General features: G+C 36.5%; 3 protein-coding genes across 9 annotated transcripts; 1 reads left to right on the top strand and 2 right to left on the bottom strand.

The window, feature by feature from the left end:
• Nucleotides 1-125: 125 nt before the first annotated feature.
• LOC114872657 (piggyBac transposable element-derived protein 3) lies at nt 126-2,665 on the top strand. The gene is made up of 3 exons (XM_029180087.2): nt 126-327; nt 404-626; nt 698-2,665. Exon 3 carries the CDS (start codon nt 705-707, stop codon nt 2,409-2,411), a length of 1,707 nt encoding a protein of 568 aa, XP_029035920.1. The 5' UTR covers nt 126-327; nt 404-626; nt 698-704; the 3' UTR covers nt 2,412-2,665.
• A 1,102-nt stretch (nt 2,666-3,767) lies between these two features.
• On the bottom strand, nt 3,768-11,153 carry LOC114872659. 5 transcript variants are annotated; one of them, XM_029180090.2, is made up of 6 exons: nt 10,965-11,153; nt 8,913-9,554; nt 7,829-8,169; nt 7,502-7,665; nt 6,033-6,217; nt 3,768-5,674 (listed from the first exon to the last, which is right to left on the bottom strand). In XM_029180090.2, exons 2-6 carry the CDS (start codon nt 9,015-9,017, stop codon nt 5,378-5,380), a joined length of 1,092 nt encoding a protein of 363 aa, XP_029035923.1. In that variant the 5' UTR covers nt 9,018-9,554; nt 10,965-11,153; the 3' UTR covers nt 3,768-5,377. The 5 variants fall into 5 exon arrangements, with proteins under 5 accessions (XP_029035923.1, XP_029035924.1, XP_029035926.1 ...); XM_029180091.2 differs by lacking the exon at nt 10,965-11,153 and adding an exon at nt 10,853-10,955; XM_029180093.2 differs by lacking the exon at nt 10,965-11,153 and adding an exon at nt 10,783-10,844.
• Nucleotides 11,154-12,163: 1,010 nt separating this feature from the next.
• On the bottom strand, nt 12,164-26,019 carry LOC114872652 (caskin-1). Of its 3 annotated transcripts, XM_029180071.2 has the most exons (8): nt 24,832-26,019; nt 22,667-22,780; nt 17,903-18,181; nt 17,427-17,750; nt 17,020-17,357; nt 16,561-16,947; nt 16,052-16,501; nt 12,164-15,809 (listed from the first exon to the last, which is right to left on the bottom strand). In XM_029180071.2, the coding sequence occupies exons 3-8, from the start codon at nt 18,171-18,173 to the stop codon at nt 15,552-15,554; spliced, it is 2,028 nt and encodes a 675-aa protein (XP_029035904.1). In that variant the 5' UTR covers nt 18,174-18,181; nt 22,667-22,780; nt 24,832-26,019; the 3' UTR covers nt 12,164-15,551. The 3 variants fall into 3 exon arrangements, with proteins under 3 accessions (XP_029035904.1, XP_046141020.1, XP_029035902.1); XM_046285064.1 differs by lacking the exon at nt 22,667-22,780 and having other exon boundaries at nt 24,832-26,018; XM_029180069.2 differs by lacking the exons at nt 22,667-22,780; nt 24,832-26,019 and adding an exon at nt 20,806-21,562.
• Between the last annotated feature and the right edge of the window lie 174 nt (nt 26,020-26,193).

Below are 26,193 nucleotides of genomic sequence, written 5' to 3'. Positions count from 1 at the left end.
TTCTAATCCCCGAGCCACAGGGATACTATAGTTGATGTCTCGAAAATTTGGAAAATTGAGTTATTGACTGTGTTATTGACTGCACGTGGCGCTAGTTTCCGAAGTCCCTCCACATGTTATATATTTAGTGACTTTACCATTTGAGAGTTTATACAGAATGATTGATAATTGCTTTCAGAAATTTGTTAAAGCTTTTATGTAATTTTGTACATAAATGTAATAACATGGGCGTTCAATAATTCATATATTCCTTGTACATCATTTTAGTAATTACTGTCACTATAAAATTATGCTTTTCTTTATGATATAAACATATATTCGTAACAAGTAATGTTATTTTATATTGTTAATTATTACTTAACATATTAATTTTCGTAGTTCTTTTACAAATCAATTATTCTAGGGATATTTTTTAATAACACATGGTCACCAATGATTTACTTCACCTCAAATGGTAGGGTGGGGTCAAAATGACCCAGCTTAATCTTAAAAGTTAGACAATTTATTAATGATATCAGCTATTGAGCAAGAGCTGCACATGTTATGAACATTTAACAATATACAAATACATTGTATTCTTATATAATATTAATATTTTCTTTTGTTTTGTCACTGTCATATATTCAGTAAGTTTGGTTCTTTTAATAACTATCATTAACATTAAACAAACGTGTCATGATTGAACATTTCATTCTAGGTGAAATATGTTTGAAGAATTAAACATAGAACCAATTGTTGAAATCTTATATGAATCAAGTGACGATGAGGATGAAACAGAAGTTGATCAAGAATTTGCTATTGAAAGTGAATATGATAGCAACAGTGAACAAAGTGCTAGTTCGGACAATGAAAGTATCAATAATGACAATGACACACTGTGTACATTTGGTAAAAACAAACACAAGTGGAACAATAAACCTGTTAAAGAAGAATGCAATTTAAAACATAGTACAATTAGTTATTCACCTGAGGTTTGTGGACTTGCAAAAGCACATACTGTTCTTAATCCAGAACTTGCTTGGCGTTGCCTCTTCACAGATGAAACACTTTATGTTATTGTGAAGTATACTAATCAGGAAATAGATAGAAGAAAGGGTAAATATTTGTGCCCCAATGAAGCCTCCTTTTTAAGTGAGACTAATTACCAAGAGGTAAGAGCAGTTCTGGGTCTTTTATACTTAGCAGGTGTTTTCAAAACTGTACATGAAAGCTTGGAGGATTTATATGCTAACGATGGGACAGGGAGAGATATATTTCCAGCAACAATGACTTTGAAAAGGTTACTATTTTTACTTTCTTGTCTCAGATTTGATGATAAAAAAACGAGAGAAGAACGAAAGAGAACAAACAAGTTTACAGCAATATCCGAATTTTTTGAGCAATTTATTCTCAATTGTCAAGCGAATTATAGTTCTAGCGAGTACCTAACGATCGACGAAATGTTGATAGCTTTTGAAGGCAAATGTCCCTTTAAAATGTACTTACCATCCAAGTTAAATAAATATGGTATAAGGATAATGATTTTAGCAGATGCAAAAACCCATTATTTAATCAATGCTCATGTATATACAGGAAAGGAGGACGTTTTAAAAAGGAAGAAAAATTTTTCCGTGCCTGCGCAACATGCTCTAAAACTTGTACATCCGATAGAAAAAACGAACAGAAATGTAACAGGAAATAACTGGTTTTCATCTATAGAGCTTGCAGATGAACTGAGAAATAGGGGTGTTACATATGTGGGAACAATGAAAAAAGATAAGAAGCAAATTCCTCCACAGTTTCTTCCGCATAAGAAGAAAGTTATCGGATCATCTGTTTTTGGATTCAACGAACACGCCACCCTCGTCTCCTATACTCCTAAAAAAAATAAATCAATAATTTTAATTTCTACGAAGCACCATACAAAGAGCATTGATAACGAAAGTGGGAAACCTGAAATACTTCGCTTTTATAACATGACAAAGGACACAGTGGATAAACTAGAGCAGGACATATCAAAATATTCCACAGCACAAAGTACAAAGTGGTGGCCCATGGTGATGTTTTTTGCCATCATGGATATTGCAGCATTCAATGCTTACATACTTCAAACGAATAAAGAGAATTCAGAACAAATCACGAGACGTGATTTTATTATATCCTTAGGCAAGTCTCTGATCCAATCAGAACTTAAAAGAAGGAGCTTAGAAAAGGAACTACCTCGTGAATTAAGGCATACAATTGTGAAATTAACCGGTGTTTGTAATCCTCGTAACGAAGCACGAGACGAACCCGTTGACTGGATAGGAAAACGAAGAAGGTGTCAATCGTGTCCACGTGGAAGTGATAGAAAAACTGGCACCTATTGTGAAATATGCAAAAAACCTTTATGCGCAGGATGCACTAAAAGAATATGCCCAGGGTGTTTTTGAGTAATATTTGGGCATTTCTATTCAGAGATACAAGTCACGCATATTATGAACTCATTATCGAGTTTTTATTAAACTATTTGCAGTTATAATAGAGTATATTACTTTAATTAGATCATATTATTTTAAATTATTGTGATAAAAATAAATTGCTTTTCAGTTATTAACAAATTTTTTATATTGTTTTATAATGTTTTATAAGAAGACAATCTAATGATAATATAAGTTTAAACAAATGTTTAATTATATTTGACAAACATTGTTTATCTTATTTTATGGTCATAACACAAGTTTCTAATTCCATCAGACAAAATTGATCAATTTTATAATCTACTATGGTAAATCCTAACATCCATTTTTTAAATATTTATTCATTGGAGTAATTAGGATTTTTTCTGGGGTGAGCCAGGTCGCTTAAAAGTTTCGGAATTTTAGAATCTTAAAAATTTTAAATAATGTAGAAGGGTTAGGCTCACCTTGGCCCCTGCCTAGTTACGCCAATGTGTCGATCTTTCCTACACATAAAATACAAAATTTTCAATCCTAAAAATATGAAAATATAGAATCACGAGGAAGATCAAATAAGTCAGATAAATATATTTGTTCTCGTTATATATACAAATTGTTCTACAATAATATGAAGGAACAATATACTCATTCGATCGATGACTTATAGTTGATCTATTCTCATATCACGAATCATTGCGAGTTTGGTTAAGGCCGCCTTTCGAAAATTTGTCGCCCTTGTATTAATTACCACTCTTACAACTCTATCTATCGTTGAATCTGTCGGTATTGTATATACAGCATTTCACAAAATACATATACAGCCATCTGAACATTATACACGATTTCTAGAAAACAATATTTCTAATGACTGCTTTGTACTGAATGGAATGTAACAATTTATTGATGCTTAAATGTATTAGACGTAGCAATTAAATCTGTGCCTTTTCTATTTTTAATTGAAGATACATTTTCAAGTAACTCTAATTATTGAAATATCATTCTCGCGCCACTTTTCTATATCTACAGAAGCGCGAGAAAATATTTAAATTCAAAATAGTAATTAAGAAGGCGCTATACTAAAGGCACTAAATCAATTTGTACACCTAATACATCAATTAACATTCTTATCATTGGGCAGCTATTAACTTTTTGTTATTAAATTTCTTTTTTTTTTTTAATTTTAAAATATGGAAACTTCCATAACCCGAGATAATGTGTTAGAAATGCACAAAATATGTGTACCGCAGTTCACCAGAGTCCATAACTGCGGAAAGACTAGTTTTCGTTCTTCGCGCATCTTCAGTACGCATCTTCGCCCTGATTGGCGATACTCCCAAACGAAGTGGAAAGCGATTAGCAGAGAGCTCGTTGCGTTCCCCCACCATCTTCCAACCTGCGCGTCGCAGTTATGGACTCTGGTGAACTACGGTATAACTGTAATGTTATTTACCTACACCGATTCAACAGTAACAAAATAATCATAATTTAAAAAACAGTAAGTACAAACAACTTTGGAATAAAAATTATTCTCAAAAGAGATATCAAAAAAGGAAACTTATTAGTATAAATTTGAAGATCATTCGTTGAGTATTTTGCAGTATCTTTTTAGTCGTTGAAGTTTTTAATTATAAAAATAACTAAGCGATTAATGAATATTTCGATGTTAATCGATGAACGAAGTCTAAAATTTTACATATAAATTTTCGTTTTTATAAAATTATAATTACTGTATATAAAAACCGACAGTAACTCGGGTTTTTAACCATCAAATAATAGTTACAAAAATATGTATATATTGTACGCAACACACGAGATTCTCGTTTCTTTTACATCGACTTTAGACGATAAATTGTCGTCGTCACAAGTCGCGATAATAAAGCGAGCAGTAATATTACTGTATGGCGTTAAAGCTTGCGGCAGCATTGTTACCTCTAAAGCTGCATTATTTATTTATCCACTAAAGTACCATTCTTAACAAATTGATGCAGCTTTCAATAATTTAGACAGTAATTTGGAAAATATATAGAAATAATCTCATAGTTTGATTAAAAAGAAAGAAGAGAAATGGTTTTGTCGCTATTAGTGCTATCATTGATTAATTATAATTATTACAAAACCATTCTATAACACGTTGATTAATACGAAAAATACTATTTTCGAATGGTCTTTGTTCTTGAAGTTATGTATGAGTAATTGTAACAACAGGAAGACCTACACATAATCAACACGTTCCGTATCACGCACCCTTTTTGTAACATACTATTTTACAAATTACAGCTTTAAAATTTCAACACTGATATTTACAAAGCGACGCTTCCAAAAGTTGCCTTTCTTTTGTATAGAATAAGTTAATCCTTAAACTGATTTCAGAGAGCGATATTATTTCTGGATACAGCTTTATGCAAAATACGTGTGTTATAGTAAGGTAACATGGTTTCGCAATTTCAAAAGTTTCTAAGGTACCTAAGTAACGAAACTTTCATTCAATTTTTAAGTATCATCTAATTTCATCGCTAACTGCGAAAATAATTTTTTTTACAGTAAAACGTTTATAATCTCGTCTGCATTTCTTTCCAATAGCGTTAGTCTTCTATTCTTTCCACTGAAACGGGTAAAAGAATAAAAGACAATGTCGAGATCCATTACTTTAACCATGACCACAATTATCACGGTTTTGTATGATATTTAGTTTCATCCAATGCAAACAGCGCTAATCTGCCAGCGACTGCAAATGGCACGACACTAACGCCAGTCGCGCGGCGCAAAAGCACTTTTATTCGTCGTTTCCATCAAACATAATTCATTAACGTTCGTTACGATTCATAAAAATCTAGAGTTAGACAAAGAAAACTGAACGATACAACTATATTGCACTACAGACAGATGATTCTTTTCGCTAAATCATCGAATAAAACATTACCTTTACGATCGATCCATAAAGAGAAAACGATTGGAATGAATCAGAGATGCGCGAGTACTTCAACGGCAGCGACGGGAGGAGTTTGATCCCCGCTCAAAATTACCGGCTCCGATTCGGTCTGAACGATTCTGACCAGATTCGCGTCCTTCTTCGAAGGCACGACATTCGCGTTCGCCGCAGCGTTCGATCTAGCGCAGTAACTAGGCGGTCTGCTTTCTCTGGTTGTACCGGGAGTCACGATACTTCCGGCGTTAGATCTGTAGGTCGGCGGAGGCGAGGATGTCGGTTGCAAACGATCCAAGAGTAACAATCTTAATCTGTACTCTTGCATGCTTGCCTGGAAAAGGCAAAATAATAGCGTTGAGATTCATCTGTTTACGTGGCAAAGATTTCAACTTTCAATATAAACGCGCGGTTTGACTTTGGCTCGACTCGGGAAGAGTCGGACGCGCTCGGTTCTAGAGCGCGAGGATCGGCTAATGGCTGCACCGAGCGCGTCCGATCTTTGCCGAGTCAACCCGAAGTTTCCTGTCCCATCTGGATCTCGCACACCCCTAGTTGCATGATATTAAAAATGAATAATGATCGATGAAGAAAATAAGTTCTGCTTGATACTAGAAAATAAAGTGTACTATATCGTTTATCGTAACGACTAATGGAAGAACGCTAAAGGGCATTTGAGAGTGATATGTCACCTGATAGCTCGGAGGTGGCGTTCTAAACTGAAATTCCGGATAAATCATGGCAGCGTAAGGATGAATCGGCCTCGCCGGTGGAATCCTGCTCGAGATCCCTGTGAAACCAAAGAAACTGCCGCAATTTTCTCGACTGGTCACTCGCCACGCTACAGCGCTCACAGTTACCAGAACCACTCCTATACCTGTAACACAACACGTTTTGTCAGAATGTACGCGAACTCCTTTCAAAAAACCAACTGTTCGACAAATTCTTTTTCTATGATATTTTCTTTTTTCAAATATCAAATAATTAAAATCTCACGAGTTTAATAAAAATTGTAAGCATATACAGTTTCAGTAATGAAACTTAAGTAGAAAAATGGAATGCTCTAGTTGGTCGCATTGGAAACGAGTGAAAATCTCAGTGAAATGCACCGCAGCAGGCGTCTAAAGCCACAGATGACGGAATCGTTATTAAGCATTGTCGCTTGTTCTCACGAACTCCGAGTATGTGAGAATAGTGAGAGCTAAGAAAACATCCTTCAAGGAAACGAACTAGCTTTCGCGATACACCACACCCATCCTCGCTTCCCTCCCTCCTTTTCCCACATCTTTCCACTCTTTTCTCTCGAATCCTTGTAATTTCTTAACCGAACCTAGCAATCTTCCTTCGCTTCGCTCGACTTATTCTCTACCTCGTACTCGATCCTCCTATTTGCATTTTAAATTTTATTTTACTTTCATTACTTCATTATAATGGACTAGAAATTTTCACTATGATGCAGAGCGTGTCGCGAGGGCGATTAGCGTAATTCCCTGTTTCCTTTTTTCTTTTATGTTGCATTAATAAACATAAGTCATACAGATCTGTTATGAAACAATTAAAAGTAGTTGTCAACGAGTATTGTGTAATGGTTCTTTGAGACGTAGAACTGAAGGTGGAATAATGTTTATAAAATACATAACTTTTAATATAAACAATGATGTAATTAATTCAGGATTTCAAAGAAAGTAAGCGTATCAATGATGCGCTTTAACAGAACCGTATCAAATTAATTCAACACTTTCACGGGGGGAAATCTAGATTTCCAGCGGCTGGATGTTGAAATTTCAATTTCAATGAAATCTTCTTTTTATTGACCTCGGTCAACATCCCTGAAATTCCCAATTTTCTGTTCTATGGATCTCACGGTCTTTCCACGTGTAGGCGTACGACGTCAGTACCTGTAGGTTAGAGCATTCTCCTATTGTGAGAGGCATTCTATGCGGGTCGCAGGTTACATGCCCACGTTTAGAAAGTAACCGTTGCAAACACAGTCCCCTCCACTCGACCAATCCGACCGTCCAACGAACTTCTTGCCGTTGCTGTTCCCTATTTCATAATTCTTTCATTCTCACATCAATGCTCCCGTCCCTTTAAGATTTCCTCCAGATCCTTTTTTCATATATGAAAAATGACAAAGCGAAGTTAAGAAGATTGTTCTTACCGATCATAAGAAGCGCTACGGCAATGTGATCGCGACCCGAAGCCCTGAGGGCTCCCAGCAGGGCGCCAGCACCCGCGCACACGAGACCCACCACGCCGACACCCAGTATGGACCAACGTACAGGGGGGGAACTAAGGCCGCAACACTGCTTCGGTACTGCGTCCCTGCAACACAACAGCTAACCGTTGGAATGACCCACTGACACGTACTCCCGGGTAAGCTTGCATCGCTCGAACAAGCTCATCCAGTACTACGCTCGACTTACTGTCAACCATGGTGCCACGGTGAAGACGGTTAAAAGGAATTTTATTTTCGCAAACTATTCACCTGCCAAAAGCAGAGACACTGGTGGAAACCGGAAACGGTAGACCGAGGCTAAGACCCCTGAGACCCAAATGAGGCGGGGGAGGATGTAAAAATCCTCTGGCGGGTGCGACCAACGGTACCCCAGGCGCGGTAGAGGAAGCCTGACATCCCGGCGATGCACCAGGATAAGTCGGTGGCATCGAACATGATCTCAAGGCTCGGCGATGTCTTCGCATACGTCTCTCCCTTCTACGGGCACCGCGTACGCCGTCCAGTTCCTCGAGGGCCTCTGGACCATTTTGCAGGGGCAGCTCCGTTTGCGCCTCCGTCGAAGTGAAAGAGCGTCCATTGTCTCTGGTCTCCTGAGAAATGTTCGGGAAAGAATCGTAAAAATTTCCGCGATGCGCGGACCGTAATTTCGCCCGAAACTATTCGGTACATCCTCATCGAGTATTCCGCGCCACGCGTCGAACGTGCAGGAACGCAGTTCAAGGACCTTACCCGTTCCTTTCGGCTACCTAATTATTTGTCCTTGCAGGATATTAAATGAAACTACAGCTGCACAAAACAACGCGTTTACGTCATATAGAAAACCGTAACAGGTAGCCGCAACCATAACTGTAATCATTTCTTCGATTTCGATTTCCTGGCTTCAGTGGTTTCAGGAATAATGCACACTGACATGTTATGTCGTGCGCCTTACATAATTTACGTTTTAACCGCGCCATTTCATTTGCATACATTAATGCTCAAAAGTATTTGTCCACACCGTTAGTTGTGAAAGTGATAACTACTGAACCGATTCACCTGAGAATTATTGTAAGTGTACGTGCCAAACGGTCTGTAGGGGCAATAACGGTTTCCAAAAGAACGAATAAATCTATGTACGATAATCAGAGCTGTCTTTAGAGATTTAGCGAATGTGAAAATATTTCAGCTCGGGGCCCGGGGCAATTTTGCTTGGCTCGGCCCTGACGACTATTAACACATGCGAGTTTCCACTGTGGTAACCCAACTAGTGTAATATTCGCGTACCACAACTTATTTCATCGTGAAAAAACAAGATTGATCATTTTTAATAGTATCGTGCAAGGTGTAACGATACCTGTGGTCTGTTGAGTTGGTTGCACCTAGTGGTATCAACGGTTGCACCATCTACCGCGACGACACTGACAGGCCTCGGGGCATTCTCAGATAGAGCCCCGGCCATCGCACGACTCTGAACATCGGACTCCAGGGTGTAACGCACCTCCCTCCCTTTTTTTCTTTTTTATTTCTCCCTCGTTGTCTGGCTTATTCGAAAATCGTACTTTTCCACGTTCGGTTCCCGCTTTGTCTTCTCTCGTTTCTCCTCTTCCTTTCTTCCAACCGCTTCCCTCCGCTCGTTGCTGCTCTGCCTTTTCGCAGTACGGCTTTCTCTTTCCTCTGTTTCGATCGAGTACTCTTTTACTACGTATCCTTCTTCTCATTCATTCTGCTCGAAATGCTTTTCGCTTCCAACGCCTGGCTTGCAGTTTAACGCGCTTCTTTCATCTCGTTCGTTGCATTATTCTTCGGAAAACCGCCTTTGTATCGTGATCTGTTAATCTCTCCGCCTCCCTCCCGCCCTCCCTCTGACCTTACCCACCGGTAAGGATATAAAATCCCCTCTGCCTGCTTCTGTCCTTATTTTTCTTCCACAGACATCTTTTCTATCTTCTTGCCGCGGTTACTTCTGCCCCTTTTTCACGTTTGCTCTTCATTTGTGCTACAACAGAAATATATTCTCTCTGACTATTGATCCCCGTCACAAATATCAAAGCGAGACTCCCTACGCTTTTATCTCTTTGTAACGCATCAAACACGATTTTTCTCGTTCTCCCCTACAGGATGCTCTTCTGTGTTCCCCGTTGTTCACTTTTAATTTATAAGTTTCTTTAAACGATAGATGATAAAGGTACACACTGACAGTTCTATTCCTTGTCACTGTAGGAACAATACATACGCAGACACCTGTTAGCCTTATATAAACTTGGCAGTTTATTGGAAAATGTGAATTTACATTCTTTACATTAAATAGTACGAGAAAGGATGTCAGTTTGCAATTCGAAATTGCCACTATAAATACAATTATTGATTCATCAAAATTTCATAACCTAAGATCAACAAGTTATTTGAATTATTCAATCTACCCGCGTAAATTTAACTTCATTTTTAACGCATGCGCAGATACAGATAACCTTTTACTTCTTTGCAAACAGAGAATATAAAAATTGACCAATATAATGGCTCAGTAAAAAACTAACGATTTTGATTGGTCCGCGGCTAACAGAGCGAAGATCGAATCGACCTCGATAGCGTTGACGCTGCGAGATCATAAATTTTCCATAATACGATTTAATATGTATTTTCTCCGCGATGGACATCGACGATGAAACTCGTAACTGACCTGAAACTAACTGTATGCGAACGTTTACGTTGCAAATTATCGTCGCACTCACGACCGACCGTTTTGAGAAACGGTACTTCTCGTGTTTGTGTGTTTCTACATCTCTACACATTGACTCACGTGATTCGGCGGTATGACAACTTTGAACTGAAAATCGTCACTGTCCAGAAAAATTTCAAACATTTCTAAAGCCTCGCGCGTAGAGGCGTTACACTTTTCTCAATTATTATTATGAAAAATAATATCTCTTGGGATAGTGAAGACAAAGAACTTGAGAAAATTTCTATAATATATTATTAGCGATCCTTTCCAGGATTTTATTATCTATGTCAACTATCGATTACCATGAAAACATTTTCAATTCGGATCTTTCGTACAACTATTGAAGTATAAATGCTATGTAAAATGTTCAATAATTAGTACACGCTATACACATGTATGTACTTTCAAGTACAGATCGCGTACTTTCGAAATAAAGCGAAATTACGTTTAAGTATATCTAGCACTTTCGCAACGAAGACAATAAGAGAAACGGTAACGTTTAAACCTGATTTTTTCAATATTGCAAGTCACTGGGAAAGCCTTGGTGATTTGTTTAAAAAAAAGGGTATCCGTACGAAAGGATCTCGTGGCAACCAGTAGCAGCTAGTATGGTAGGCGGTCGAGTAGAAAGAAGCCATCCTCTATCTAAAAATCACGGCCGTTCACTTCTTGCACAAGCTAATTTACCTTTCAAACGAGTAATCCACACTTATCGCGTTTAATAGTTATCATTTTTCACACTTTTACACGAAACTTCCACTAATGTCTGTGAAAAATAGGTCGAGACGCGATGCCAAATATTCGAAAGAAATGCACCTCAAACGACCACTCATTCCGGACCGCGACAGCAGCTCCACTGGTACACAAAGCGTACAACTTGCCGTGTGCGGCGCACAAGAATGCTCACGAGCGCACTCGTACGGCTGAAAGCAGAAATAAACGGAGAAAAAGCACCAATCATCTTTTACTTCCATTTGAAAGGGACTATTACAAATAAATTGTACAGTACCGAAATGATAAAAACAGAGATACAAATTAAAAGATTGTCGGAAACAATTGTCTTATTTTTTAAATATTCTTTTCTGTAATAGATGGATGTTTTATCAATATGAACTTACATATAGGCATATAATTGATTTTAGTATTTGAAGGAATTTGTCATAATTTAGATGAATATTAAATTATTAATTAAGAAACAAGTATGATTTATATCATAAAACTATGTAAACCGCAGTTCACCAGAGTCCATAACTGCGACGCGCAGGTTGGAAGATGGTGGGGGAACGCAGCGAGCTCTCTGCTAATCGCTTTCCACTTCCTTTAGGAGTATCGCCAATCAGGGCGAAGATGCGTACTGGAGATGCGCGAAGAACGAAAATTGGTCTTTTCGTAGTTATGGACTCTGGTGAACTGCGGTATATTAACAATAATTCATTTAATGGGAAATGCACATAGTGTGACAGTTACTGTTGCTTAATAATTTTATATTGAAACTGATATATAATTTACACAAACATGGCATACATAACATGGCATATAATCTGCATCTAAATATTTAAAGAAACTTAACAGCTAAGAGAGAGGAATGTAAATATATCAGTGTTCCAAGGATTTCTTTTTATTCTCACTTAAAAATAATATTATTTATTCACGTGAATCTCTAGACTATTGTTTATGTTTAAAATTAAACATTTAATTATTTCTAATTATAGGATTACAATGAAGCAGCCTTTTTCAAATAAGAAAGCTAATCAACTTAGTTTTTATATAAGAATATAAAAATTTCTATTTGCTAAATATTTAATACAATAAAAAGCTTATAAAACAAAAATATAATAAAAATGAATAATGGCTTATTTTGGGTATGCACTAAAAAACATGAAAAATTGAGTCTGTCAATTAGTTTTATTTAATGATTCTCATCATAATTGATAAATAAAATAATTGTGTTTAACGTGCATTTAAACAAACACAAAAAGTAGGAAGGGTCTCGAGGACTCGTAAAATGCATTTAGGCGGATATTGAATTCGCTGAAAAAAATTGCAGCGACGCATACGTTTTGTACAAAAACTATGACTAATTGAATACAAATATAAATATAAATACATATTTATACTTATATTTATATCTATATTTATATAATATTTATATATATATATATAATATGTATATACCATGTAGAAGCAATGTCTTCAGGAATTCTGAATTAGCTGCCAAAAATCAGCCATCGATTGAATTTCTGTTTATGATATCACTTAATATTAACTATTTGCTTAAACGAAACTATAAAGACTTAAAAATAGTAAATAGCATGTATTTCATAATTCAAGGAATGCCACAAACTGCCATAAACGCCACGAATGCATTATTTTAAGTAAACATAGTGTATTTAATTCTATAGAGACAGTTTATTCGCACTGAAAACTGAAAATGGAAATAATACTATTAAAGATCTTTTTTTTTCATCTAAAAGCAATAATTATATCATCTTAAGCATTTCTAATAACACTATTAGACTACAAATATTAATATGTATACGTTACTGTATATAGATTTTCTTATTGCATGGATCTATACCTCTCATAATGTTTTACTTAAAATAATACTTTCGAAATACTAATAAAATCATTTATAATATATTTTCAATACGCTTAATGAACAAAAATTGATCGTCAAATAAATATTAAATAAATCTATTCACAATTGATATTTCAACTCTATACAGAGTTTGATTTGAAATTCTGATTGAATTCATTTTTTGGATTATATCCTATTGTACACGTTATCAAAATTGTCAATTTATATGTTATAAAAACAAGTATGGTTACTCGACCATTCAATGTTATTATAAAATATTTTATTTTCTGCCAACGCGTATTACTTGCAAAATTTCTCATCGTATCAACATTTATACCGTCTAAACACCTACATCAAAATATCAGTGTATAGTTTTTATTTTTTGATATTTATATCAATAATTTTTTAAACAAAATGAATTATTTGTATATTCTTTTAAAAATACTCGTGTATCTGTATCCAATTTCTGAAAAACAATTAATCAGTAACTGTTTACAAATATAAAAATTTGTCGAGACATTAAAAATTCTCATCATTTAAATTCATATATTGCTTAAGTTTTTCTTTAGAAATAACTTACCGCAATTTCAAGTTGAAAATTGTCAAATTTATGTACAAATACATTAAAATTATGATTCGTTTATCTACTTCTGATATTACAATATACCGCAATAAGAATTAAACATAATTAATAATTAATTTATAAATTTGCAGCACCGCAAAACAGTTTCCCTAAGTACACTGCTTAAAATGATATATGTATATACTATTATATGTATACCTACAGTAGTTAACAAGTCTGCAGGCCACAATAATGTAGCCCCAATGTTTAGTTGATTATCCTAAATTTTAAGTGTATTTCAAAATCTTGTATATGTCCTACCACATTTTTCTTGCGTCATAATAATAGGGCATAGCTGAATTTAAAGATATATATATATATGTATAACAAATCATGTATCAAGATTAAAAGTAAAATTCATTAAAACAATGATAGTATAAATGAATTCATTGTAATTTATGTTTTGGTTGTAAAACTGATTTATACAGATACAACAAGTTTTATACTCCTTTAAGAGATGCAAAATAAAGAGCATCATAAGAATTCTAAATTCTATACATATATATCTATATATATATGAATTAAAAAATGAAACATTTTAATCATAGTACATACAAACTGGTTTGTCAACAAAGATTGGAGGCAGTTAATGAAGATCACAGACTTCAAAATACTTGAAATCTCAAACTAAACCAAGTACAAACTCATGATCGTTAATCGTTTGAAGTTACCACATACAAATGTATACGCATATATGCATCAGCACATACACATAAATTTTTCTAATAAAGTTTATGCATCATGTTTTACGCCCAAGTCTCAATACGTATCAGTATCATATTTTGGATGTAGGGGGGGGGAGAACCTGAACACTTTATCAACAACATTCTACTACTATCATTACTTTGATTTGATACATGTGGATACTCTGTAGGTTCCACATGATTTGTGCACCATATAACAATAGTGAGTTACATACATCACTATATTAGTACGGATAATAAATATAAAATGTTAATTGGCTTACAGTGCATATGATTCTGTATTAAACTGTATAATCTTGAAATTTAATTGGCAGTCAAATATCTACGTCGGTTCGTTCTCAGTCTTATGAGAACTTTCTTCTCAAGTTCAGATAATGGAAGATGTAAATTTCTCGTTTGTTTATTATAAACTATCATAAACTCTTATAGATGTTGTACCATTATATAGTCAAAGGTATAATTATGCTTCAATATAAAAAACAACTTGAATCAATAATTTTTTTCTTTGACATCATTGGAAGAATCATTTCATTTTGGAGAAAGGGATACAGAAGTTTACCTCTTTGTATTGTACTAATTCTCAAAATGTCTAACAGTTCCAACAGTTATGAAGGTCCCAATCTAACGTGCTATCGTTTTAGCAAAGGACGGAAGTGGAAAAGGAAATATACTACCTGGAATGTACGTATGCTGCAACCAATGAAGTTCCCAGAGAAAAAATATCAGTCTTTATGCTGTGTAAATGTAAAGTGAGGGGGATCTAGACTACACCGATGTTTTTTACAGTCTTTTTTTCATAAGGCATATACTTATTCATTAAGTGTATTTTCATTTGAATGGTTTCTTTTGTATATTTTGCATAAAAATGTCAAAGTCCAAACTGTTAACATTATCTGATATAAATGTAACGAACGTAAGTAAAAATATATGTGTATATATGTATAGTAATAAGTACTTTGGAGGAATAGAAGAATTACAAAAATTGTGCAACAACGAGGTGTCTCTGGAAACTTCACAAGTTCATAATAATTCGATAGAAAAATAAGAAGCTTTGTTCTATAAAAACGAGAGAAAAAGGAAGTAGAAATTGATAAAATTAAGATTATGGCATGGATGAATATACGATCCACCATACTGATACAATTATAACAGGATGTAACTTATGTTACAGTAGTTATCCAACGCTGAGCGTGTTCTCATTTCAAAACAGTGGCTGTTTGAAATTTGATAATTCGAATTTAATCCTGCTCGTGTTCTACCATATTATACCTTATAGCGTGAAAAGTTTATTATCGGTTGTGCCGCTGAAGATGCTTCTTCTTTCTTATACCGTTAATAAACTGAAAATACGGTGCAAACAAAGGCAGCAATTATGAAGTCAGGCCTTGACGCTTTTCCTCTTCGAGCATAGCGTCAAGTTCGTCGGTAAGATTTGCAAGCATATTTCCAATGTCGTTCAATACATCCGCCGGTTCGCTACCACCGGAATGATGGGTTATTCCATGGCTCTGCATACTGTTATTGGAATTACCACTTGCATATTCTTGTGCGCGAGCAGCTCTCTGTTTTATCGTACCAGCGTTTTCATTAGCAAAAGGCAGTGAGTCTGATTCTGTACTGGAACTTGACTGTAATAAAATAAATAAACATACGTAACTTATATTAAAAAATCAAATGAACCTTCTTTATCTTCAAACTAAGATGAATCTGCTATGATGAGATTAATAAAATATTTTACCTTACTTCCTGTTCAAACAATGTTTTTTCTGATTAAAAATACAGTGAGTATGAAAAATACAAAACTCCATACCTAGGAAAAAGTTAACCAGACGCTCCTAACAATATCTGAAAATACATAAAAATACAATACCTTAAAACTGGCGTCAGAACCGTTACGGTGTTGCAGAGCAAGAGAAGCAATTAATTCGTGTTCCTCGTTAACATTGACACTGACGCTGCCCCAAGAGCGCGACATGGAAGAGGGTGGTCGGTTCATTTGCGGTGGAGTGGATGACGCAGCTGCGGGTGCTGGGGGTGGAGGCGAAGGATGATGAAGCAAGTGATGATGCTGATGATGATGCATGTGATGATCCTCGCAAGAAGCAGTTGGTACTGGTCCACTGCAATCAATCACGACGTCACCAACTCCTGTTCCTCCAACTACACCGGAACCACTGTTGTCTCTAGAGCTTTGGCGTCTTGGAGGAGACGGAGGGCAACGTTTCGGAAGATGTGGACTACTTTCGAGACCGTAAGTTAATTGATACTTGTTATCAAAGTCTCTTGGTAATGATTTAAATTGTCCTGGCGTGGCGGCGACCTGAAAGAACTTTCATTTAAAAAATTCAGCTCTTCTATTGCCCGTTCAAATTCAATTACCTTGGCTACAGGTCGCGGACGAACGAGACAATGCCTCGGACGCGGAAGAGTACCACCACCTGCGTCCACCACGGAAGTATCGTTGGTAGGAGTAAGATCACCATCTTCGAAGCTGCGTGGACGCCATTCAATTTGTTGAGGATGCGTGGAAGGAGCAGGAGACGGAGGATATCCAAGCGGTGCATCCTCTAAACTCTCCAAAGACTTTCCTCGTGAACCAGTTCGTCCGACGATGTTGTAATCAGCTGGCAGAGCAGCGTACATACTTCTCCACGCGCCCCCGGACGTAGTGTCGCTTCCTCCTCTTTGGAAAGATCTCAAGACTGGCGAGGAACAATCCTCGTCTGGCGATGGCAAGTCTGGGCCACCTCGTTGAATGACTACATCCTAGGAACGCAATTGATTATGTTAGTGGACACGATACAATTACATTATACTGGAAAATTTATTTTTATTTACTTGTGTTTGTCCAGGATGGGGTGGCAGTCGTGCAAGATCAAGAGGCTGTATACGTTTGCCAGCACGAATATCCTTCACTCTCTTAATAGCCAGCAGTAATTTCTTTTGATGGCCCAAACGCACAATTCCTATATCCTCGAGATCTTCCCAGGTCAGAGTCGTTACATCCTCGACCGAACGCATACCCTGTTGATGAAGAGCCCCAAGATATTCTTCCAGTCGTAAAAGTCTAAGCCACTCTTCCAACGAGCCAGGAATATGCTCTGGCAAGCCGTCTCCTATATTTAAATTGTCTATCTCCGCTTTCAAACGTTTTCTGTGATTAGGCTTCTTAATTCCTGCAATTGTTCAGTATGACAGAAATATACATTTCTATGTAAATAAAATTTTTCACTTCACCGAATTACCTATTGCTGTTAAATCTTCTGGTGTCATACGCGTTATGGTAGCGAGATCGTAACCAGCAGAAGCAAACAATGGAAAATATTCTTCAAATTGGAGCTCGGTTAACCAAACATGAACGACGTCGAGGTCTGCTGGTCTGTCAGGATGACTGCCAAGGGAGCTAATAGAACACCTGGGAGACGAAGTGAGAGCACCAGGTCCTCTAGGGCCTAAATGATATCCCGAAGCTCTTCCAGAGTCTAACGAGGCTGTAGAATGTCTGGAACCAGAACCTGATCCTGAACTACCCGGGCTATCTCTTCCAGGACTTTGAGTCATGTCGATTCCTAAGAAAAAGATTATATTAATACGTGGTATTATTAGATATTACAGAATATCAAGGTAGAAAGTCCGAGGGAATTTGTATAAGAAGATTAATATTATTATGAATATGTATTATTATCGCATTGATAGGAACGTAACCCGATAAGGATCACACCTTGATCTTCAGCATGAGCATATTTGCCGACGACCGATGGAAAAGCAAAGCCAGGATGAGTAAAAATAGGTCCCGGACTTTTTCCAGATGGCACTCCGTAAGAACCCTCGTCCGTTGTTCCTCCTGGTCCACTTCCGGGCAGGAAGCAGCTATCTTCGCTGCTCGCATATCCAGCGGATCCAAAAGAGGAGCCTGAATGTCGAAATACATCGGGTACAGCTGGTGGTGCCACTTTCTTTGCCTGGGTCACAGCTTTGGACGGCCGGTTCATGCCGCCAACTACAACACAACGTCCCTTTGTCATTTCGTTTATTCCAATTTATTATTAATACAATATTTTCTTAACTATACGATGAAATGATGATTTGCATGATTTAACGACGAAAAGAATTTTTTTTTTTTTTTTCGAAACCAAAATGTATATATTTCTTTTCTTATTTTTTTTTTTTTTTTTTTAGCGTGATAACGATAAAGCGTTGAGTTTTGAAGAACGCGAGACACGTTTTCCAAGTAAAGAGGTAACACACACAGCTTACGACATTCCTTAAGAAGAATGTTTGGTAAAGCAATTAATGTCATTCTGTTGAATCGTTCTAGGAATTCAAGTGTACAGAAAGGTAGGTGTAGGCGTGAAAGAAATACACAGGGCAAGAAGAAGGAAGATAAGAAGCCGAATAAAAAGGGAGAGAAGGTCAAAGTCAACTAACTGTGTAAATTCGTTAGCTGTGTAAATACGAAAAGAATTTACTTTCCAGAAATACGTCATCCATTTTTTAGTCAGAAAAATGTTCTTTCTTTCTTTTAATATTCATAAATACTACTGGTATACGAACATCTGTACAAACGTGTGGAATTTAAAAGCAGTTACACAGGGGCTGAGAGAACTCGTAACGCGTACGTATGTGTGAGCTCGAGATAATTTTTATCAAGGTCTCGTATGCTGCACATGGCTTACGATGCGCAATCGTTATGCTTCGTGCTTCGTGTTACGATTTCTGTTTGTGATTCATGACGGTAATTTAAACTTGCATGACAAAAACATCCAACCAGACAATAAAACGGTACGCTATTCCTAAAGCAAAGAATCCGTATATCATTTTAAATCGTTCAAACGTATAATTTATCGTTCTGATAAATTCAATACAACTCTTTCGCTACTAAACCATTTATTTGCTTATTCTTTTCATTTCTATTGCAACTATAAACGCTCGTATCTTACAACGACCACAGATACCATTAAGCTTAATTCACATTAAGAGTATAGTGCCTTTCGTCAATTACGATTTCGAATTTTTACGGGATTACAAAATTATTATTTTGAAAAATTCTCCTTCCCAATATACTTTCTAGGGAAATCTACCGTGCCCCGTACGTATGTGTAAACGTTTTGCAGCAATGTCGTAAAAGAAACGCACCATAATCGATCGTATACAAATAGAAGTTGTTCGAATGAGGCAATTCTTGGTCGTGGCGTTAAACGAGCGATGGAATCGTGGCAGAAAAATGACCCTATCTGGTGGTAATCGTTGTCGACAGACCTGTGAAACTAGGCTCAACTCGCCGTAACATTCTAACTTGTGGTTTAGTAACTGGATCGTTCTGTACAGTGTAATACAAAAGTCAATCACGTCATTTTCCTTTTTTATTCGTTTACCTCGGAGAACATTCCTTTTAAGTCAATGCTAACGCTGGTAAGAAAAAAAAAAAGATAGAGAAAACCGTATCTAACTCGGTTAGAAACCAGGAAAGATAAAAAGAGATAAACAATTAAAAGACTTTCAGAAGCTAGAAGAGAAAAAATGTAATTTGTCAAACAAGGGTTACACCACACAGAAGGGAGCTATCGTACGAGTGATACGATATCATAGAAGATAGATACCAAGGTCACTGTTACATTGAACTATACACACGATACTTGCACCTTAAAACGAACATGAAATGTTGCTTTTACAGCCGACCAACGTTCGATTATCCAACGTACTTCGCGATGCTTTATGGACCCACAAACGATTGGTCAGGATTATTGTTCTAATCCCGCTCGTTAAGTTCACAACCGTTAGCGGCCATGCGGAGTGGAACTAATTCTGGACACTTAAATTTCGCGTTTATTCAAATTATTTATAAATAAATCTTAGAAAATATTAGCATTTATTCTTAGTCGCTTGGTAAAGTATTATAAAATATCCAAGACCCTAAAAATAATACGATATTCGGAATGTTCATAATTCAGCAACGGTACCATGAGCATTCTTGGAATTAACACAAGAACAATTTGCACATTGGCCGAGGAATGCCGATTCCAGAAATCGTCTAGATGCCTCTATAAAAGCGCCCCCATAGAATCTTGCAAATTCTTCCATCTATGCATTAATGCACTTCTTTAATATGTTATCTATTTAATACCGTGGCTCGTCTTGAGCAAACATAAGGTTGCAAGATATTTCATATGATAATTTTAAATATCTCATCAACTGTTGATTTTTTCCATTTCAAGCTTTCATAATGTTTGAAACATGTATACATAAGTGCTAATTGGTTCTAATCTGGTGGTAAGGCACTAGTTTTTGTATACCAAAGATCACAAGTTCAAGGCTCGTAGCCCTTACTCTTTGATTCTGTATTAAAATTGATTAAAAAATAATTTTTAAAGGAACAGTGTAAAATTCAGTAAACGAAGATAATACATTATTAAAACTGTGGCTCTCTACATGGTCCGCCGTCCGAGGGTTAAAAGGCGCCCGGTACACATTTGGTCCAAAAATATTTCACGCTAAAAAAAGTGCAGCGTAATTTTGATGCCTCGCTGCGTTAGAACGTTCCGACCGATTAACCTGTCATATAATTTATTCAATCTATTTTCAAGCGGCACTAGTCAAGCAACATTCTCGGAGCGTTACACTTACGGTGCATGAGATTCTTCCAGCTGCCATAAATCGCCTGGATGCACTTATCAAGAGGAGTAGCGGATAATAGTGCAGTCGTTTTACGTGCACTTAAGTTGCCTTCGGAACAGCTTCTGAACAAATTGCTATTGGTTATCGTGGAAATGGTCGGGCCACGTTCCCGTCCGAGTAGTTTCGTTTTCGACATGTCCAGAACCCCGTTCGAGATCCAAGCTTCCACGGCTGGATCTCGAAAGCTTCTATAAGTCGAGGACAACTTCTTCGAGGACTTTTGCAGGAAACGCTTGCCAGGTGGTAAGGGCGGAGGACCCAGGCAACTCGTAACAGCGGTGATCGCCATTTATGGTAGGACTCGCTTTGTTTTCAACTAGACAGTCTTTCTCCCTCTCTATCTCTCTCTCTCTCTCTCACAGAGAATTTCTATTTCAATTAAACTGCTCCATAATTTCTTCTAACGACACTAATTACCCAACGATTAACGAATTTGCATTTTAATCATAAACGTGTAATTAAGAAGTTGAGGGCGCCGTTAAAGGTGCTTCAAACGAGCCATAACTTAGCGAGTCGGAAAAGTAACGTTTCCCTTTTCAATTATGCTACCAGACAGCCGTTCGTCCACTCTATTACTGTTACCAGCCAACTTATCTAAGATGTTCACTTTCTGTCCGGAGAAAAAAATAATAGCCACTTATTTCCACGGTCTTGTAAAATAGCGCGAAGGAAACGGTGGAGATAACCGGATAAGACTGTCGGAAAGGTTCGGTGTTGGATAGAGATTCGAGTTGGCGACACCAAAGAGTCCGTTGGTGTGGCGAATGCAAAGAGGCGAGGTCGAAGGTGGGTGGACAAGTTTCCGGAGAACGGCATAGGCCGTCCCCCGGGTAATGCTTCCACGCGTAGGTTTCCAAAAACGCGACACGTGAAACAACTTTCCACGTGGATATACTAAAAGGACTCGATCGGAGAAATCTTGAAAGCGATTCAAATTATTCTCCCTTCATAAATCATTTCAGAATATTGTATCTAGATGATGTACACGGGAAATGTAAAAATATAGAACCTCTATTTATTGATTGTAGTTATAATATGCGCGTGCCTTGCGAAGAAACACAAACTCGGTGATTACGCTCTAAAAATTCTATATTCCTTTACACTCTGCTCTGCATCGATTATGAGGCGTGGTCGCTTCAAAGCAGTGCTATCAAACCTTAACCTTAAACAGAATGAAATGTGTTTTGTATTTTTCACAGCCAGCCTGGCCATAATCATTGACGTAACTAGAATTTTTTAAGGAGTGAATAAGGTACCTTAGCTTTACTAACAGCGTCAAATATTTAAGTTCCAAGACTTCAGGATTCTGAATTTTTGGAATTTCAGAATTTTGAAACTTTAGAATCTTAAAATTTCAGAATACCAAGGGGGCGAATCCACGTTTACTTTTTAAGGATCTCTCGGGCCCCCACCTAGTTACGCCAATGGCCATAACCTTCTGCTCGAACTAACACTTTTCTCCTGAAGAAAATTTGTGCAAATTTTATCCAAGTGTACGCAAAGCTGAATAATTAATAGCGTGTGATACTTTGTTCAATGGTGCGTGAGAAACGGTAGTGTAATTGATAAAAAGGGAGCAGAAGAGTTAGGCTACGGCACTCCGGAGGCTGCTTGGATAATTACTACCGGTCTCTAACGAACAGACGAAACCTTTCACGAACAAGTGCGATGATTGCAAGATTTAAAAAAAAAAAAAAGGGAAAAAAAAATAATTTCAGCAAGAAGGAAGCACCTGCGCTGCCTAAAATGGAGATACGCGAAATGATGTGTCGATGCCGTTAGCATGCCACACAGCTTCTCTACAACTTACGTTGTTGTGCGGTCACGAGAACAGCCAGTTACAAAGCAAAACCAGACGTCGTTCTTGATTACAACATTCGCAAAGCAGGGATGGACTGATCAGATCAGACGACAGCTTATTATCCTGAAATAGTGGAAAAAATTGTTCTTTCACCTATTCGTAAATAACGCTAAACGAATTTATATCTATTATAGCGGATAATTAAGAATCGCCTTTGTATTAGAGATTAGGTACACTCAAGCGAAAATAATTACAATTTTTTTGCAACGTCTTCCAATACCAGGGTGCAACTGAGCAAACAGCTGATGCGTGATTTTCTAGGTCACCTAATATTTCTAATTGTTTATTCAAAGCCACTTGATTCCTTTTATTGGTTAATTAGATGCACGCTTTGTGCTCATTCTTAAGTTTCATTCATACTTCTGCACGTTTTGCTTCCTACACATATTTCAACATTTATTTTAAACAGCACCAGGGCATTACAGCATCGTGCTTACCTCTATGCACAGAACGCAACTATTACATAAGCAATCTAATAAGAGAAATAATGCAGTGCTATCAGCGTGAAGTACGTTTTATCTCGCTCGTCGTATATATTCAAGAAAATTTAATATTCTTAGTACGAGAAATTTGCATAAATTATTCCATGGACTCGTTAGCGTCCTACATGTAATGGCGCTAAGAAACCTAAACGTGTAAAAAAGCAATGTCCATATTGAATGAAATCATTCCAATATTCAAAAAATGAGCCACTCGACAACGCGAATCGAAGAAGTAAAATAAGCTCAATTCCATGTACAGTATCGAGTAAAGTAGACCTAATTATTTTAGAAAAATTAATATAATTTTTAACTTTAAAAATTGAATTTTGCCAAGTAGTAGGGCCTTTTCCCCTAGAGCGCTGTTTTCCCTAGGGAACCCTACCATGCTCGGTACTGTACAATTCCTCGTTTCTCTTTATTCCTCCTATTATGCTTTACTTCCCTCCCCGCTGCCAGTTCTACTTTCTGCTCATCTTTCATCGTATTTCCCCTTCAATACTTCACTATAACTAACCAATTGTTAATTCCCTGTGATTAGAACCAACCCAACGTTTTTTTAAAAATTAATTACACGTAAGCGATGCTTGCTTTAAAGAAAAACACAGTAAGAGAAAGTGTAAAAGAAGAAGAAAAGGAGGAGCGTGAAGCGAGTTTAATACATTTTGTTTCATTTTCTTCTCCAATATTTAAAACGAACTAACCTAATTAAACGTGCTCGTTAATCAATTTCAGTTTGGATTGCATTATAAGACTACTTTTACAGTTAGTTTTATTAGATGACGCATATGGTGCGTCGCTGTTCTAAAATAGATATGTTAATCAACCTTTATTAATTCAGATGCGTTCATGCATACAAATTATTTGAAGAAGCGTTCATTTAACATCACACCTTACATAAGTACAAACAATACATGTGCGGAAGTACAAATTGAAGATATTCTAAAATAAATAATTGCCGCGCGATTCCTATCAACAGAAGAAAAATTTGTATTTACGTTCATTCCATCTTTTGTTCAAAGAGTAGCATGGTCAAGAGACGGTTAATGACAGTTCTCAGTCTGAGAAAGGAATCTTATATTTTACTCGAGCCTACAAACGAGAAAATATTCAAGCAGCCTCCTCGAGGTAGAAGGGGAAAGGTTCAAACACGTTTGCTAGTTACAAGTAACTCCACTTTCTAGCTTTACTCTTTGCTACGTCGATTCTGCAGTGTAAAAACATCCAAGATTATATTACATTTTACATCGGCTTTTTTTTATCTTTCTTTCCGTAAACATTCGTGTGATTTCCGTATTTTCGAAGCGGTTGATCAACCGAGATTCCTGTGATTATTTTTTGTGCTCGCGACAAGTAAAAAAAAAAATGAACACGATATAAATAATTCTGTGCGGAAAAAAATAGTGATAGTATAGTTTTGTAAAATATTAAATAATTCGCAAACAGAGCTTCAGAAATGAACGCGTGCGCAGCCCTGTGGGGAAGTTTAGAATCACGTTCTAATATATATTTTTTCTTTCCGAAGCATTCTTTATACATAACTGTTCATCTATCAAATATGAACGCTACTCTTCGGCGTGTAGATTTTTTTTGAAAATTTTCATCGATACGATGAAGAAAATGCATTTGACTTACCGCTAATGCGCCTCATGGCGACTCACGGGCACAGGTCGTATCCAAAAATCGACGAGCTGGTCAATCCAGCGAGGTATGTAAATCTTCCAACTCGCCGTAAACACCATGCCATATGTATGTAGAAACACCGATCATCACCTACGCCATGCACACACCGATTTCAGAACGCGAGCTTCCCGCGCCATTGCCTACTGATGAGGCTTTTCTCGAACAAAGAAGATAACCTGACCCTTCCGCACTGTCTCTTCCTATTACGTTAATACTTGCACCGAAAAAGTTGTTTCACAAATAAAGGACATACTGTTTGACACGATTACAATGTTCTTCTTCTTTATATAAACGACTGGTACACTCTGATTATACGTAATAATTTTAGACGTATTTGAAGACGAATGAGAAACGGCGACCAAACAGGGTATAAACTACTCCATCACGACTTCTCACGTAGCACTGTCGTGTTGTAGTATCCAATGCCACCGCTAGAGCGCTCAACCGATCGGTAATGATAAATCTCCTCCATGTATGGATTTAGGTCTCGGGATTCAATTGAGTCTTGCTTTCTTCATTTATTAGTCAATCGTATATTCATTCACGCTTTTCTTTTATCGATGTGATGTATACATTGCGCTCCGTTGACAAACACTTGAAATTAAATTGTACCTTAAATAGAGATAAAGGCGCATAAAGTTTAGAAATACATATACTTACATACGTACGAAACTTTTCCAAGAAAAAAATCGTAATGTACAATTACACTAAAAGTATGTACTATCTTACATAATTGTAAAGTGATATTAAAATTACAAAAATACGATAATTTCAATAATAATTAATAATACCAGTATTTAAAGAGCTTGGCATTTAACAAGTTTAAATTTTGTTGTAAAAAGCAAATACTAAAAATTTCAAAGTTTCTATTATTTGCACTGAAACGCGTTTAAAAACTTTGTAATACCAATTATCTTGTTGCTCCACATATATAAAAGCTGATGTAGGAACAACAGAATAATAGACTTAATTATCATCAATTACCTTACACTGTACAGCTTACAACATTTTTATTTTAGACTGTTAAATATTGTTAAATCCATTGAATACAATGTATTAAGAAATAATACTCTTATTCGTTATTATATACACTTCTTATTGTTTTTTAACCTATTTTCGTTAAATTTATATCTAACCTATAAAATAGACATATCTGTGTACCAGGACACACTACAAAATTTTCAGAATTATTGTTTATAATAATATTATAATATAATATATTTAATTGGTATAACAAATTATTTATAATGGTTTCTCATTTAAAAGAATAATCATTTATAAACAGTGTATGTACTCAATTGGTTTTATTTTCAT

The sequence above is a fragment of the Osmia bicornis genome, chromosome 3 (genome assembly GCF_907164935.1).
Source record: "Osmia bicornis bicornis chromosome 3, iOsmBic2.1, whole genome shotgun sequence".
In the NCBI taxonomy this organism is placed as follows: Eukaryota; Metazoa; Arthropoda; class Insecta; order Hymenoptera; family Megachilidae; genus Osmia; species Osmia bicornis.
This window is presented reverse-complemented; position numbering and strand designations above follow the sequence as displayed.